General features: G+C 43.5%; 2 protein-coding genes across 2 annotated transcripts; both read right to left on the bottom strand.

The window, feature by feature from the left end:
• Positions 1 to 2261: 2261 nt before the first annotated feature.
• On the bottom strand, positions 2262 to 6513 carry LOC310962563 (protein mono-ADP-ribosyltransferase TIPARP-like; the record flags this gene model as incomplete). The annotated part of the gene is made up of 5 exons (XM_083935067.1): positions 2262 to 2709; positions 3442 to 3711; positions 3930 to 4117; positions 4814 to 4982; positions 5687 to 6513. The coding sequence occupies 5 exons, from the start codon at positions 6511 to 6513 to the stop codon at positions 2262 to 2264; spliced, it is 1902 nt and encodes a 633-aa protein (XP_083791193.1).
• A 2792-nt stretch (positions 6514 to 9305) lies between these two features.
• On the bottom strand, positions 9306 to 12549 carry trim35-14 (tripartite motif containing 35-14). Its single transcript, XM_083934865.1, has 7 exons — positions 12489 to 12549; positions 11864 to 12316; positions 10850 to 10945; positions 10525 to 10755; positions 10410 to 10432; positions 10195 to 10313; positions 9306 to 10020 (listed from the first exon to the last, which is right to left on the bottom strand). The coding sequence occupies exons 2-7, from the start codon at positions 12284 to 12286 to the stop codon at positions 9476 to 9478; spliced, it is 1437 nt and encodes a 478-aa protein (XP_083790991.1). The 5' UTR covers positions 12287 to 12316; positions 12489 to 12549; the 3' UTR covers positions 9306 to 9475.
• Positions 12550 to 17239: the final 4690 nt, after the last annotated feature.

Consider the following 17239-nt stretch of genomic DNA (forward strand, 5'->3'; position numbering starts at 1 on the left):
GGTATTTGAAAGTTCAGACAGGGACACGGGAGAGAAAATAGAACCACAGAGATTCAGCTACAAGCTACAACAGTTCTGAGAGCTGATCGCACAGATGCGTCTTGTGTCTTTCTCTCGTGTCTCCTGCACATGAGTTGAGTCTCACAGCCCGCACTTGTTTGCGGGGGAGAAGGGGGTCATCACAGCCACGGGTCTACGACACATCACCACATTCCTTATGCTTTGGTCGGACTGCAGCGAAGGCCCATCTTGCTCTGCACAACTCAATGCCTTTAAACTAGTAATTAATACCCAAATCAGCATCAATCTAGTCTGCCTCAACTCATCAATCCTTATGTGACCAAAGTTTGTCAAATGAGAATATACGGCCCTGACCATGGGTCTGAAATATCAGTCGCTAATCTGTCCCGCGTATCGAGAAATCAACGGTGCTGTCCGCGGTGCTGAAGTAGCACAATGATTTGTAAATCGCGACTTCTTTGAGTACCGCCCTTTTGTCAGTTTCATCTAGGATCTTGGGTGGGGTGGGGGCGGTGTGCACCCCAGTTAAAAGTCAACAAATCGCCTACTGGATTCAACCATTTTTACAGTGTATGTGTACACATGTATAACAACTAAAAGGGAAAGGACAAAGTAAAACACACCACTCTCATCTGCGCTGGAGACACTACTTTCAAACATCTGGTGCAAAATGAACTGATGTAAAATCTGTGACTCGGTCATTGCTTGAAGGGCAGGTCTATGTTTATCAATGATGCATTTTCTGTTGCCTTTAAATTTGTGGGTTGTTCTTTTTTTTGCCACGTCGGTGGTGAGGGAATGTCGCCTGAGATGTTGCTTTACCGAGTATAAACTCTTTTAAATTACATAAGAACATGGCCTTTCCTCTGGCACCACCCTCAGGCCAAACCTTATACTGGAGTCATTTAGTCAAGTTGTTTTACATCCATCAAACGCTTGTGAGTAACGTGCATCACAGTCAGAATTTCAATCTTGTTTACATCTTGACATATGGCTACGTAGTGTGACATCATTGTGATTATTTCGTCATCCCTTTTGTTCTCATGTGGAAGGTGCGTTATTCAACAGGCTATTCTTACTTTTGTTTTGTGAATAAGTGTCATTTTTATCTTATAATTGTGCTTTTTCTTTGTCGTAACAAGGTGATCATGAGAAAAACAAATGCAGAATTGCACATAACGTAAGAAAGGACGGGATAAATACTGTATATGAAATACAAAGTAATGCCTTATGAAATCTACTCTAGCGGTCTTTGAACCACATCAAGATACTAAATGTCATTTCGAGACACAGGATTTTAAAATAAACAAATGAACCATTTACAGACTAGACAGTTTATATTTTCAGTAGTGCACGGATGAGAGAGTCGCCCCCAGACTGTGTGGAGATTAACAAGAACTCTACTGAATGAATAATAAAGATATAAGTGATATTTTATCGAGGTGAGATGGAGGCAATTGGTGCATTCCACATTTTGTCTGTTCAAAAAAAATTACTGCCTCTGCATCTCCATCTCCCCAAGGGAAACGTAAGGGAAGTCAATAAGGGATCGCATCATTTACATCTTCATTAAATGTCCCTTATATTTGGTTCATTCTGGATGGTTTTAAGGAAATTAATGTTAAAATACTTTCAAAATAAGTGTGCCAGCAATTTATGAAAATCATGTTTTGACATTTTGCGGGCAATGGAGTTGTATGTATAGAGAGCACAAAAGACTTTGTAGGAAATATTTTGAAATATATTTGCTTTTACTACTTTGGTGAAACACATTCCAGTCTGGCATTTGAGAAAAAACAAACCAGATATATATGGCTAAAACTTTAACAGTGGATGATCAAACTTGTCTATCATGTTGAGACACAGAGACGTGAACGTACTCGGTGAATAATTTTATTTTCAGGAACATGACGGAAGTTGATTCAGAACACCTTTGAGACAAGTACTTATTTCCATCGATATGAAATGTTTGAATGACCAAAATAAAGACATTTTGAAAAAGTGCTTCCTAAGTTTGAACTACATTTGAACTGTCTGCTTTCATGTCTTCATTATTTAAGTAGAACTTCATTGCCAGTAACCAACATATTGCACATTTGATCTCAACGAACGCAGCGTTTCCCATTCATAACATTTGATAAACCTGATAACATTTGAGGTCATCTTACAACACCTCTAACACTGTTAATGTCTGAACAATTAGCATCAACTAACTCCCCTGCTATCAATGTCCGTCCTCTTCATGAAATATCAATCTCTTTGGGCAGGTCTTGGTACTTGATGAGGTAGTATGGGTAGCACTGACAGCTATCATAAACTACAAACATGGTGGGTTTAGTCGTGTCATCCACGCAGGTGTCGTAGAGACAGAACTGCTTTGTCTTGTTGAGCGGCGGTGGCCGGTGGTAGCTGGTCCTTCCCAGACTCACCTTCCCCACCAGGACTTTGGCCAGGAACATGTGGCGAACCTCATCCGGCCCCTCCTTCACGGAGTAGGTGTGGGAGTGGGCGGCTGTGGTGGCGAAGTAGGAGCCGTAACCCTGTGATGTCCCGTGGAGCCCGGCCAAGCGGTGGTCGAAGTTATTGTGGCAGATGTCCTCTGAGGCGTTTTTGTTTGTCCCGTGGAAGAGATGTCTCTCAAGAGGCTGCGGGGACTTGGTGTCCTGCTTCTGCATGTACGCCTTGTGCCTGTAATGACAACGTAGATACCAGTATTTCGATGTGGCTGGGTTCTTTTGTACGGTTCTTGCGTCTTCGTACTCAACTCACATAGAAAACTTAAAGGGGAATTAAGGTATTTTTCAACCTGGGCTCTATTTCTTTATTTTCCCATTAATGTTATCGAACAGGGCTTACGCTTGCCTTTACACACCTGTGTGGGGCGTGACAAATAATTTACAGGAAAATGCGAAATGCTTGCCTTTAAATGAAGAGCTCTTTTCCAAAACGAGATAAAAGCCAAATTTAAAAAAAAAAATGAGTGTGTCATCCAACTTTGCTGTATACAGAACCTATTCACTGCTTCATCAGTGTTTCATACCAAATCTCTATATTTCCTTGTTTAAAATGTTCCGCAAGATGCAGTTCCTTTCCAAACTGCGACCAGCGGCAAACTATTTTTAGCCTAAATGCGATACGTCCTCTCGACCAATCAGAATTCAGTGAGCGTTCTATGCGATTCAACATGGCGGCGCTCTGAAGCAGGAGAGTTTTTCGTTTTGTCCGTCCGTTTTCCTGAAAATTATTAAAATGGATTTATAGTGTTTTGGAAAAGAGATTCTCAAATATTCATACAGACAGGTTAACAGTTCCGCGGTTACCTTGTTACTGACAGGCTGAAGTTGTGTGGCTACAAATCGATCCTGCGGCTTAGTAACTTTAACTTCAGCATTTTAAGTTTTATAAAACAGGAAGCTGAACCTTTGATACTTGTCCCAGTGGAGGAGGTTCTGGACCTGCTGGATGCTGACGATGTCCACCTTGGTCTCAGGCAGACTCTCATAGAAGAGGTTTAGGACACTCCGGTAGGCCTGTGAACCCGCCGGAAGGTCCACCAGGCTGTAGTCCTGCTCTGAGGCCAGACACCACACAGGAGGGTACCAGGAGCTGAACTCCGCCAGAGGGTCCACACTGAAGTTTGCCCCTGGAGGATCACTGACAGACTCGGTGGGGTCCGTGTGAATTCCTGTCCTGGGTGGAGGGAGGGTATTAATGTGATGAAGAGGAGATATGCGACCATTTCGGAGGACTTTCCTTACAAAACGCTTGCGTTTACCGTACATCTCAAGCCGAGCACTTATAATTCTACTACTATAAACTACTGGGTTTGTTTCAGCTCCACCAGTACAATTTAGTTTGGATTGAAATGTTGTATTTAATGTGCCTGACACACAGAAATGGATACGGACTTTAGGTAAGGCTTCATGGAATCAGGGGAGCGGTAGGCGGGTCTGCAGCGAACTTCTCTTCGGAACCCTGTGGTGAGGTTGGTCTGGATCATGGTGGCGAAGTCCAGCTTGTACTCCTGTGGGCCGATACTGAAGGAACACTCGGGTTCCTTTGCACTCATCTTGTTTAGCAGCAAGACGGAGAGATCCTATGGAGAGATGAACCAATTAATGAACAAGGAGCTGCTGGGAAATGGCATTGGATGCAACTTATGTTAGCTAAGAGAGTGCTTAGAGATAAAAGAGGACTGTGGAGAAAAAAGGGACACTAGCCAAGGGGCGATAATAAAAATGTCTTTTCTTCTTCTTTTGACTGCTCCAGTTAGGGGTCGACACAGTGGATCATCGGTTTCTATGGATGTATTACTGCAGTGTATGGACCTCCCACAAAATGATCTCAAAGAGACGCTTAATTACTACAAAGAAGCACAAAATGACTAAAGATAGTCCACAAAATAATGCACAAACAAAAATAGATGCAAATCAAACAAAGAGATGTTAATGTCCACGTACAGACACACAATAACCAAAAATAGATGCAAAAAAACGACTATTAAGAGACGTAAAAGTTCTTAAAAGTACTGAATAGACTCTTGGAGTTTGGGTGTCTCGTTCCTATAAAGACAGGGTGGGGCTCTGTGCATAGGGGTCCATTCATAATCAGCCTATTTGCATATTTGATTCGACAGCTTTTACACAGGAAACCCTTCCAGAGGGAACTCTCAGGGAGAGGATTCATATTTTGGTGGCACCAGAAAACCCGGGGAAAACCCGCGTGAACGTGAGGGGAACTTGCAAACTCCGCCTGAGCCACTGAGATAATGTAAAAGTATGAAAAGGTTCACCTTGTTGTACTCCTCCCAGTTTGGGTTGTTCCACCAGTAGATTTTCAATCTACTGGGAAAGTAGGGGTTCTTGAGCACACTGTCAGAGTTAGTCAGTCGTCTAACCCCGTCGTACTTGGATACGTCGTCCAACTTCATCGACGCAAAGTCCAGAGTGTAGTGGGCAAGCCTAAAGGGAGGGTTTAACAAAAGAGCATTAAGGTCGCACTTTAAACACACTAACTTTTGTCTTTAACTCTGGAAAGATACGCAGAGTGTTCAGTGATGTAACGGTTTTTATCGGAAGAAAATATCTTCTAAAAGCAACACCCGATCAAGCTCAAACCAGAGATTTGACTCCGGTTCCGCGCTCTTAGGGCGCACACTGTCGTTCTTTACCGGGCCAAAACCGTTTTTTCAGCTAAAGCCTAGTACCTTTAAGCAGTGTGAGTGCACCCGTTCCGCGCATAACAGCCGACAGCGGGCCGCCCATGGCCAGCTTGAAAGAGGTGGGCTTTAGCGGAGCTGTTTGCACATGTACGAGCACGAGCGTGCGCACGTGTACGAGCACGAGCCCTACGGCAGTAGCGTTATGTCCGCCTGTTCGGACATGTAAATAGATGGACGGACCATGCGCGGACATTTAACAACAACAACAATGGCGGTGATGCAGAGGTGGAGTGTTTACTGCAGATTTGGTCGATGAAAGTAATCAAAAACAGTCAACAAGACGCACAAAAACTCCGAGGTCTGTGGAAAGATTTGTAAACAAAGCCACACACACGCGATCAATGCGTATGACTGTTACGGCGTGATGGCGTATGGACGTATGGACAAGTACCCTAATGCCCGGGTCGCGGTGCGGAAGGACAGTGTGAGTGCGCCCTTACTCACCCATCCTTAATACAAATGGCTTCTCTGCTGACGCTGCAGTAGCTCTTCTCCAGTATGACCTGAGAGCGAGAGGGGATGTCGATCCACTCGTGGGCCGTCGCACACCACAGCTGCCAGTGAAACGGGTAGGGAGTGTGGTGCATCGTACACTTCTTCATTGTGCGACACGAACCCAGGAGGAAGTTGTCACAGACGCGGATGTCAGAGGAGATCTTGGTGTAGAACGGAGAGGGGACTGGCACTTTGGACGGGGCTTGCAGCTTGGTGGGGGTGGATGTTGGGGTCTGGATCTGTTGCTTGGAAGGGGTGCCAGGCTGATGGGCGGGCTGTGGTTGGGTGATGATGAGAGGGAGGGAAACGAGGAGGGAGGTGGCTGGCGTAAGGTTCGGAGGTGTGTTCTGCAGAAGGCTCGGGAGCACCTGGGTGCTGTTTTGGGAAAGTGTGAGCATGACACAAGGGTTCTGGGAGGCACCGTGCTGCTGACCGATGGGCTGGACGACCATCTGAGGCTGTAGGATCCCAGGTGAAGGCACTAAGGTCTGTGCTGCTACGCTGGATGTGCTTTCACTTCGTTTGGAAGTTGTACTCTTACCCTGCTTAGAGGTCGCAGGGGTTAAATGAACACTGACGCTGTAGGGGCTGACGTTCCAGGCGATGTCGACCTGCTGGGATCTCACTGCGTCCCACACAGGGAGGCTGGTGTTGGTGCCTGCGGGGATCTCCAGTAGGATAAGAGACGGGCTCAGGAAGGTGACTTTGGAGGATTTGGAGGGGGGCTCAGAGTCTGCCATCTTTCTCTTTGTTCTTCTGGTTGAAACATTCGGCATCTTGGACCTCGTGTAAAAAAACACGTTGAACAATTTATTTTTAGTAACTTAGAACAAAGAACACTCAGATTAAGTACGTTTATCTCTGTATTTAATTAAAAGGTATATAGTATACAATCAAACTACACAGGGAAAAATGTTTTTGTTTTGATGCTGTATTAACGTCCACCTACGTGAGAGTCTCCATTTATATCAACTCTACGTTCTAGTGAATTAAAAACCTGTGGTCAAAGGTGACTGAGTACAGGGAACGGCCAGTGGCACAGTGGTCAGAGCAGCCAGTCGCCCCCATGTTAAGAGGCTGAAGGTCCTCGAGGCAGCGGCCGCGGGTTAAACTCCGACCTGCGGCCCTTTGCTGCATGTCTCCCCCTCTCAAACACCCCATTTCCTGTCTAACCCATATCATAAAGGCTTGAACACTGCCCAAAAGTTATCTTTTAAAGAGTAAACAAGTACTGTAAAATGCATTTACTCAAGTACGATGTTGAGGTACTTGTACTTTTCTTGACTAATTCCATTTCAATCTACTTTAAACTTCTACTCCACTACATTTCAGAGGATATATTGTAGGTTTTACTCCACTACATTTATTAGTTAACTTTAGTTACTAGTTACTTTACAGTTTCAGATTAACACAAAATATTAAACAACAATAAAATAAGACATAATGTGAAAAAATACATCAGCAGTGCATAAAGTCAATAAAATGAGCTCCACCTTTATCAGCTGAATGTCATAATTACATTTATCTACCAATAATTACGATCTAATTACACAATATTCTGCATAATGAGCACTTTTACTCTTTGACAAGTACATTTTCATGCTAATACTTTTGTACTTTTACTCCAGTTACATTCTGAATGCAGTACTTTTACTTGTAACAGAGTATTTCTACAGCTAGTTAGCTCTGAGTGCGTCTTCCACAACTCTTAGCTACACACACTATTAGCACTGGAGCTATACCTGGCTAATAAACAAGTACCTTTACCCGCTGAGGCCTTTCACGGTGAACCTTGCTGGACAAATGCAGCTTTTACACAGATTAAGTGACCCGCAAAGTTATGGAAGTAATGTCACGACGTGTCCGGGAAAGTGAACTAAAGACCGGCACACACCGCTGCTGCTGCACACCGCTGCTGCTGTTGCTTCTGCTGCTGCTGCTGCAACGACGCGTGCACCACAGGAGGACCAGGTGTGAGCGCGTGGGCTGAAGCGGGCGCATCAAAGCCCTGTTAAAGTATCAACAGTGAATAAGATTAGGATTATTATAAGATTAGGATTATTCTCACAGTAGTTACACGTGTAGGTGACATTTAGAAAGTTACAGTAGCATGCAAACTTACTAAATAGTAATAAACTTTATTTTTGTAGGGCCTTTCAAAGTAAGGGTTACAAGGTGCTTAACAAAATAAAAAACAAGATTACGATTATTATAAGATTAGGATTATTCTCACAGTGGTTACACGTGTAGATGACATTTAGAAAGTTACAGTAGCATACAAACTTACAGAATTATAATAAACTTTATTGTTATAGGGCCTTTCAACACCAGGGTTACAGGGTGCTTAACAAAATAAAAGAGCAGTGAACACAGAGAATACAATATAAACAGGGATTTCACAGTGATGGCACACACATACATATATACATGCATACAGACATATAAAATAACAGCATTCAAATATATATTTTAGATGAAAGAAAAATGTAAAAACAAACAACAAAACTATTAAAATAAGTTATAAAGATATTATACAAATGCCAGACTGTATAGGGCACCAACTCAGCTGATCTGATACCGTAAAACAGTAAAATAATATTAGGCTTTATTTTATACGTACTTGTTAAATATAAATTCCAATAGACCAAATAAAAATACAAGGTTCATGTTACCTATGAATACTCGACAAAAAATTGTCCTCCATAACTTCATAATGAAATACCAAAAACACATTTTATCTTTTGCGCTTTAATTCATTTCCCATCTCAAATCTCACTCAGTTTATAATAATAATAATAATAATAATAATAATATCCTGTATATTTGTATGTGGGTATAAGTATGCTTTTGGTATTTGTACCTGCTGTTTACGTGGGCTTTTTTAATTCATTTGTCACCTTTTTTTATAATCTCATTCATTCATTCATTCATTCATTCATCTTCAACCGCTTGTCCCGGGGTCGGGGTCGCAGGGGGCTGGAGCCGATCCCAGCTGACATCGGGCGTGAGGCGGGGTACACCCTGGACAGGACGCCAGTCTATCACAGGACACATAGAGACGAACAGAGACAGACAACCATTCACACCTACGGGCAATTTAGAGCCATCAATTAACCTGTGGGAGGAAACCGGAGAACCCGGAGAGAACCCACACAGATACGGGGAGAACATGCAAACTCCACACAGAAGGGCCCCAGCTGGGATTCAAACCAGGAACCCTATCGCTGTGAGGCGACAGTGCTAACCACCACACCACAAAATGTAATTGTAATCTGCCTAAAATAACATTTGGAGTAACAGCTGTTAATATTACATTTACATTACTCTATTGAGTCGGTCTGTACTTTCATATATAGAAATGACAGCCACTATGACATTTCTCATAGTTACCAATCATAACCCCTGTGGTACGCATTCACATTTATACCCATTGTTTCATTTGAGGCCAAACATCAATGCCTAGACTACAGACAGCACCTGCAGGAGGCACAAAACCAAGGGAAGCCGTCATATTTGTAAATCATTTATTTGTAAATGATCAATCATTGCACTTGCACATAAAGCCTATTAAGTGTCGTTTTATATAAAGTATTTTAAAGGCATAGTAACACCTTTTATAGTAGTGCAGAGACCCAATGTATTCATTATATTTTAAACTGGAAACATGTTTTAGGACACTGAATTAAACCAGGACATAAAGTGCCGATATTATGCAACTTGTGAAGGTGAAATGCACTTTCAGAAATAATCCACAGCTTTCACAGAAACCTCCAGCGGCTCCACCGTCAAGGGACACTGCTGACAACCCACCCAGAAGTAAGGGTAGACTCTCTCGGTGATGGCGTGCTTGAAGGTGTAGATGTGCGTGTTGTCCCGCGGGTCGTAGAAAGACACCCTGCCCTTGTCACAGTCCAGCAGCACTCTGATCCTCTGCGGGTTCCTCTTCAAGTTGAGCCTTGTCAAAGGAGAAGTACCTGCAAAGTACATGTTGTGGTAAAAGTACACGCTCAGGTAGCCGTTCTTCAGCACTGAAGACACTTTCTCCTTCTTCTGGACGGATTCTTTAGCCACGCCGACAACCCACGCCGTGTTATCTCCCACGTTGACGTCCCAGGCGTGCTTCCCTGCGGTGAAGCTCTCGCGGCCCAGTACACCGGTATCGGGGTCGAACCTCTCCGGGTTGTCGGGCAGCTTCTGCTTCTCATCACTGTCACAGATGCTGGTGAGGTCGTCTGACAGGATGAGCCACGGGGCAGCAGTGTTGGGGTCCAGAGTCACCGGGGCTGAAAGAAACATGGCAGATTGTCAGCTGTCCCTGGGAAACACACTCTGACCGTAGTTCATTCAGCATCAGAAACTTTTCTCCGCCTCAGGAATACACGATGAGGTGAAACTACTTCTGAAAGTTTAAAGGACCTCACCGCGCCCTGAGAAGTAGGACGGGAGTGTGTACTCACTGTATTTGACGATTTTATGCATCTTCTTCCACACGTGGAATTTCAGGGACCCCAGATATTCTGCCACATTTAAAAGCGCCCCGGGAGCCATAACTGGATCTTGCATTGGGCTGTTAGCTCTGCAGGGAGCAGAATCAGAGAGTTTATGTGTCTCATAATGAGAGCAGAGAGAAGATAAGACCAGTTTAAAAGTAAAAAAGCTTTTTTTGTTTCACCTTGCCAAAGCGCTCTTGCATTTCTGAAAAACATAGAGGCAAAAGTATTAAAAACAGAAACTTTTTACGCCTGTATCAATGCATTTATACATATTTCAAACATTTACAGACTCACATGAAGGACAGAGATGCCCTCCAAAGCTATCTCCACCTCTAAGGCTCGGATGGATTCAGACACAGATGCTATGCTTGCGCTGATTTCTTCAATCTTCTGCGTCACCGCTCGAGTCTTCTGCTCTTCCTCCGCCCTCACCGCCTCCATCCTGGCTTCCTCCTCGGCTTCAAGGAAGCTGTGAAGTTTTTCAAACTCCTCTCGGGTTCGCCTCTCCACGAATCTTGCCTGGACCTGAAATAAAAACCCTCTGTAAGTATCTCTTGGAAATTACCAGCAAGTGAATGACGGTCATTAGAGGAAACGTCACCAAAAAACAGCACCGCACCTGAATGCATTCCACGGTATCCTCGTAGTTTTTCTTCATTTTGTCAAAAGCATCCCTCCTCTCCTGCAGTGAGCTGAGGGCAGACTTCATTTTCCCCTGAGTAGATCATTAAGAGCAAATTACTTTGAAGGCTGGTCTTTGATCGCAAAGCAGGCAAAGATGCTATAAATACTGTGAAAGTATAAAAACGTTCAATCCACAGAGAAATGCAAACAGCCCATATTCAGAAGCCGTGTCTTTAAATGAGCCTTACAGGACTTCAGTACAGATGTGATGTCACAACCATGCTATACTATATATATAGGTAGAAAGAGCTGCTACAGTGCAGTTTGTCATTCTCCGGCTGCAATGACGGTGCAGAGAGACCGAGAGCGCGTATGCGAAAGATCCAGAAATGCTGACTAATCAGGGCAGTGTGGGCTTTTCCAGGAGAGGGTCTTAAAGAGACAGGTGCTTAAAGTGAGCTTAAATACAGGTATATACAGACAGACAGACGGTGTGAGAAAAAATAATGTGCTTTTTGAACATTAACGCATGCTTTCTCTTGTAGTAACCCAAAATACAAGTATGGACCTAAAGATTAGCATTGGTTCTCTTGTGAAGTTAAGGCTGGTAAAAGCTCTTAAAGCCTCTGAACACCCACACAGGTGTTTTCACTTAACCTGTTTGGTTAGACCTCTTCTCAGGACTGTGTGGGTGTGTCTACTGTGATTGACTGACATCTTCCCGAGTCTCCTGTTAGCTTTGTTTCACCTGTTAAGGCGGGACAAAGTACACCTGCATCGTTGTAAGTGGTAGACGGACATGTATGACCTCATACATTTCCATCAAATTCTCATCAAAGCCCTGCCCACCTTCAACCCAAGCTGCGGTGTAATAACTGAAAACACCTGTGTGGGTGTTCAGAGGCTATAACAGCTGTTCACAACAACAACTTAGAAAAGCAGCCACAAGGAACAGCATGTCATTACTCTACCTTAGTGCTGCATTGTATCTTGAAGGCAAAGTATTTACCTTCACATCTGTGACAGCCTCACTGACAGGGCAACATTCGTGCTGTTTGTGCCTCCTTGAAGTGTGGCAAACCACACAAATAGGCTCCTTGTCTGGCACACAAAAGAGCTTCAGCCTCTCCCCGTGAAGAGGGCACATCTCCCCCGGATCACAGTACAGCTCTCCCGCCGTTTCCTCCAGACCCTCAACCTCCTGGATATAAGACTCACACAGGTTCTTCAGGGTGAGACTGGGCACAGGTTCATCCACACTCTGGGTTCTGCACAGAGGGCAGTCACGGCTCCGTCCTGCGTGAGTCCAGTACTGCTTCAGACAGGGTGCACAGAAGCTGTGGCTGCACTTGAGCACCACGGGGTCCCGGAAGATTTCGCAGCATATGGAGCAGGAGAGGTCCAGTTCTGGGAGTGAGAGCCTGCCTGCCATTCTGACCCTAGCTCCTGTTTAACTGTGAAACTGAAAGTAGGGCAAAGGTGCAGACTGATCAACAACATATAACCATTCTTTATACCCACAATCCCTCACTACTTAATCTGTTTACATTACCCTTATGGACACTACTGAACACACACCAACTTTAGGTAAAAACTGCTGCTAGTTTCACGTGTGACGTCTGAGACAAACATACCTCACAAGCAAAGTCCTGTGACAGATGATATTGTACGTGCTCAGGCTTCGATCACTTCCTGCTTCCTGTTTTGTTGAGTCATCCAAAGGAGGAGGTGCTCAGAGGCCAGGCAAGAGTTTTTAACCCTTAACTAACCTAAAAACATTTACACTCAAACACAATGGTTCACAAGGGAGAAAAGGCTGATGGGTTACATGGTGATTCAAAAAGGAAAGAAAAACAACAATACTGTTTTTCAAAATGGTATTTATTCAAGATTGTTTCAAATGGTTGCTTTTTTTCTTGAAAAATACAGGATACTTTCACCTCTCCAGGGCTCGATGGGTCCTTCTTTGGTCGAACGAATCAGACTCTTGTCATGAGGGGTCACAAGTAGAAAAAGGATCCATACGCCAAAAATGTTGTGAACCAATGGGCGAAGCTATGTTGCCTCACAAAGTAGAGAAAAAAAAGTGTGTGTAGGATAGTTTAGAGACTCTTAGCTGAATGAGTAATTGAGCTGTAAAGTCTTAAATTGTATGCCTTTTCTGCTGATACGTAATCATCACACCACCACCAAAGAGTCTAGTTGGACCCCCAGGAAGGGGATAAATGTTGTATATTCATACTTTGGTCCAAAACTGCAGCCTCTTCTCATTTGTTTCTCTCAGTATATGTCGCCATCTACTGGCAAACTACAGTAAAAGGTTTATTTTTAGTGCTCAAATTTCAGTTTTTGCATGATATCCCTGTATAGCCAATGGTAATCACACTAATTTGGTATTCTTTCATTTCACAGCAAATACAGCTGATCATACCATGCTGCTTTCCCAGTTATGCAATTAAGAACACTTTTCAGTGAATGTATCATGTAATATCTCCTTGTTCTTGGTCACACTCTTCTCACTTCTTTCAGGATTTCCATCCTACTTTATCACAGTTTGATGTAACTGTCCAGAAAGCCTTTCCTGAACATGTTTCTATTTTTATGCTCCGATGAACAGCAACAAATAGACAGTGAAAAATAGAGGCTGCTCACTGTGGGTTCTTGCTACCTGATAAATGCATGTACAACTCCACAGCATCAGTGTGCAGACTCTATTCATCTTTATTTCTCACCCTGTCCATTTGGTTGTACCCATCTGCTGCCTCCACATTGCTCCTGTGATTGTAACTTGATTAACTTGGTGTAATAGCTCTTATAACTTGCTTTGTTTGGCCCTATTGCCCCTCTCTGGTGTCTGATTAGAGCCATTTGAGTTATAGGGAACAGTCTGGGAAAGAACAAAACACTTATTAGTCCTCACAGTCACTGATGCTCCTGCCAAATGTGCATTTAAACGCAGGACATCAAGAACTGTTTTTTTAGAAATGTGGGAAAACAAAGACATGGTGGGAACACTTTTTGTTTCCAGAAAACAACTTAATTAATTTCTTGTAAAGGGCATTTGGAGGAAATGTTTCTTCTTTGCAGAGGCTATATTTGTGGTGTGATTCACTTGTCATTGTGATTCACCTAAATTTATGGTTAGGATGTGGTATGACGAGAGCTTAAAGCGCGACTATGACGCTTTTAAGAAAAGAAACACCATAGAAATAGAATGAGTAGAATGGACCTTCCCATTCAAATCAACATAGCAGGATGGTCAGAGCGGCAACCATTTTATGTGTATCGTTGGCTGTCATTGCAACAGGCTAACACCTGTATTAACTTCCATATAAACCAACTTATGGGAGCTCCTTTGGTTACTCACCGACCAAAGGAGCAGTGGAATACTAACATTACAAAAGATAGAGTGCCAGCTGCTAAATTTGTAGAAATCTAATGGTTCATCCACACAGTGTAGTAAAGCACATTGCTATGGCCAGATGAGAGACGAATGATTGTTGCTCATTTTCTGTAACCAGTGTTGGATGAAAGCATGGTGGAATTAGCAGATTAGCTAACTAGCCAGCGGTGCGCTAGTTATCTTACTTCACGAGCAACAAAACAGTTTCTCAATTCTGTACACTGACAGGTTTTGCTGCTTGAGTCTCATTTAGTCTGGTATGGCCAGTAGCTTTGGAGGCTAATGCTAGCTCATGGTAGCAAACATTTAGGTAATTGTTGCTGCTGTCACACATTGGCTCAGTGAATGTGACAAGGACGGAAAGGGTAGCTAAGGAATGCCAGCAATTGCAGTATTGCTATGGAGGCGTTGAAGGTGCAAAGCAGAAGAAAGTAATGCAGCGTGGCTGTCAACAGCTGGAAGGGAGAAACAGAGTGAAAACAGGAGCCAGCTTTAATGGGACCAGGTGAGCCTGATCTGCTAATGACCCTCTACTGTCACCCAATTACCCGCTGAGGTGGCAAAGGCATGACCCGCCCAACTCTGCCTCTGATTGGCTGCCACAATATTCTTACCTTAACTCAACCAATCTCATTCCTCATGCCTAAATTTAACCAATCCAGCCAACGATTACCTGTCAATTAGAGGCAGAGTAGGGTGGTTCATGCATTTGCCATAGAAGGGTTCCTCATAGCATCGTAGTGGCCAGGACAACCTCCAAGACAATTCCATTTTTACTGTATTTAATCTTTATTTTGTCGGCTGTTATTCATGCAATACTTTAAAGGGGACATATCATGCTAATTTTCCGCTTCATACTGGAATTTTGGGTTTCTATTAGAACATGTTTACATGTTAACGTTCAACAAACACAGTATTTTTCTGATACTGTCTGTCTGAATATACCTGTATCCGCCCTCTGTTTTAGTGCCTGTCTCTTTAAGAGGCTAAGAAGCTCTGAAAGACACAGTTTCTGAATACGGACTGTGTGTTTTTCTCTGTGGATTGACCGTTTTGACATTTTCACAATATTTATATAGCACCTCAACCAGCTTTTTAATTAAAAAAACCCTCCATGGAACCCTCATTTTATGCAATTTGGGACCTTAAATATTTCTTTAGTTGCTTCTTTGTGACTTTTGAGACTCAAGAGTCTGCAGCTTTTCTTTTATACCCAGAGCTGCAGAAGCTGGTTTTAGTGATTGATTGGAGTACAAACTTGCAGTCTACTCGGCTGTCCTGTCACCTTCCAGATGAATGCGATTTTAAAGTGAGCTTCATTTTCTCGAGTTGATGGCACTCGTTTGGCTTCTGTGCTTTTTTGACACGAGTGTAGCGACATGCACAGATGGTCTGTTTGTCATTCATAAAGGAGCTTTGCCGTTTCGAGCATATGCTGGGGTTGTTAATTTCTTCACTTCCCTCCTGGAATGACTTGGGTTTTTTTTAAGGCATGCTGAGCTTCACTTCAGTTGAGCAATTAAGCCTTCACTTTGTTCTCGCTTAGTCTATAAGGTATCGTGAACACACTGTAATGTCTTTGCATGTCACTGTTCACACATTACTTTACATCAAACACCAATGAATTTATCATGTGCATTATGAGCTACACGGTGGTGTAGTGGTTAGCACTGTCGCCTCACAGCAAGAAGGTTCCTGGTTCTGGTTCGCATCCCGGCCTGGGCCCTTCTGTGTGGAGTTTGCATGTTCTCCCCGCGTCTGCGTGGGTTTTCTCCGGGTTCTCCGGTTTCCTTCCACAGTCCAAAGACACGCATGTGTTTGGTTCATTGATGACTCTAAAATTGCCCTTAGGTGTGATTGGTTGTTTGTCTCTGTTCGTCTCTATGTGCCCTGTGATAGACTGGCGTCCTGTCCAGGGTGTACCCCGCCTCACACCCGATGTCAGCTGGGATTGGCTCCAGCACCCCCCGCGACCCCGACCCCGGGATAAGCGGTTGAAGATGAATGAATGAATTATCCTTCACTGCTACTCATTTTGGTAAAAAAAAAAAAATCAAGTGCTTAGTGGAATTTGGTGACGTTGTGTATAATAAAATGAACATATTATATGTTATCTGTCTTAATGAGCCAGATGTCAAGCACATATTTGTTGCTAACAGGGTATGTCATATAAATTGTTGTCTTAATCGCAGAAACATATAGTATATGGAGTACATGAAGTGCTTTACTGAACCTGGAGTATTTTTCGGATCTGTGAAAAATTGCACCTTTACTTCTGACTTTGTTGGAGATAAAGTTCATTTCTTTCTAATCACATGACACATTGGACAATAACATTTGTCAGCACCTTCATGCTGAAACGAAACCAGTCATTTATCTGATGTTGTAATTATTTACCACCACTAGATGTCAGAATGTACCCACGCATGGTGAAGTCAGCTAAAAAGGCCAAGAGATACTGAATTTACGCTGCTTGATTGCATCAAAGTGCCTTGAAGAGAACAAACAAATATCAGGAGATAAGACATAATCTGTTTTAAGCTCCCATGATAGACGATTTTTAAAAATACCCATGCTACCTGCGGTCTAAAGCTAAATGCTCTCATTTACCTGGATGTCACTGTCTGCACCCTCTCCTTCTCTCTAAATTGGTTGTCAGCCAGTGTGACCGGGCTAATAGTGATTCATTATTGCTCACACCCTGCTAGTGTTCACCGAGCTTCATCTGGGCTGAAGGCAAAGGGGAAAGGGGAAGGGGGGCCGTGTCAATCTCTCAGCGTCTAATGAGGACAGGCAGGCGAGCACAAAACAGAGACAACTCCAGTCGGACCTGTCTCTCGGCCTGATACCTGACAGAGAGAGAGCATCACTTTGACGGATATCATCGGGGGATGGAGCTCCTTCCTTTCGCACTGAGAGAAAAGTATTGATGACTGCAGCTGAGAAGGTGCATCAAAAATATTATCGGTGAAGCATAGCCAT

This window comes from Echiichthys vipera (genome assembly GCF_963691815.1).
Source record: "Echiichthys vipera genome assembly, chromosome: 20".
Taxonomy (NCBI): Eukaryota; Metazoa; Chordata; class Actinopteri; order Perciformes; family Trachinidae; genus Echiichthys; species Echiichthys vipera.

What these genes read in the sequence shown, in the direction of transcription:
- trim35-14 (XM_083934865.1), bottom strand. Translation starts at nt 12,286, where the DNA reads ATGGCAGGCAGGCTCTCACTCCCAGAACTGGACCTCTCCTGCTCCATA. An exon ending in AGGGCATCTCTGTCCTTCAT is followed by an intron (nt 10,433 to 10,524) that starts GTGAGTCTGTAA and finishes TATGTTTTTCAG; the next exon opens with AAATGCAAGAGCGCTTTGGC. An exon ending in GCATAAAATCGTCAAATACA is followed by an intron (nt 10,021 to 10,194) that starts GTGAGTACACAC and finishes TGTTTCTTTCAG; the next exon opens with CCCCGGTGACTCTGGACCCC.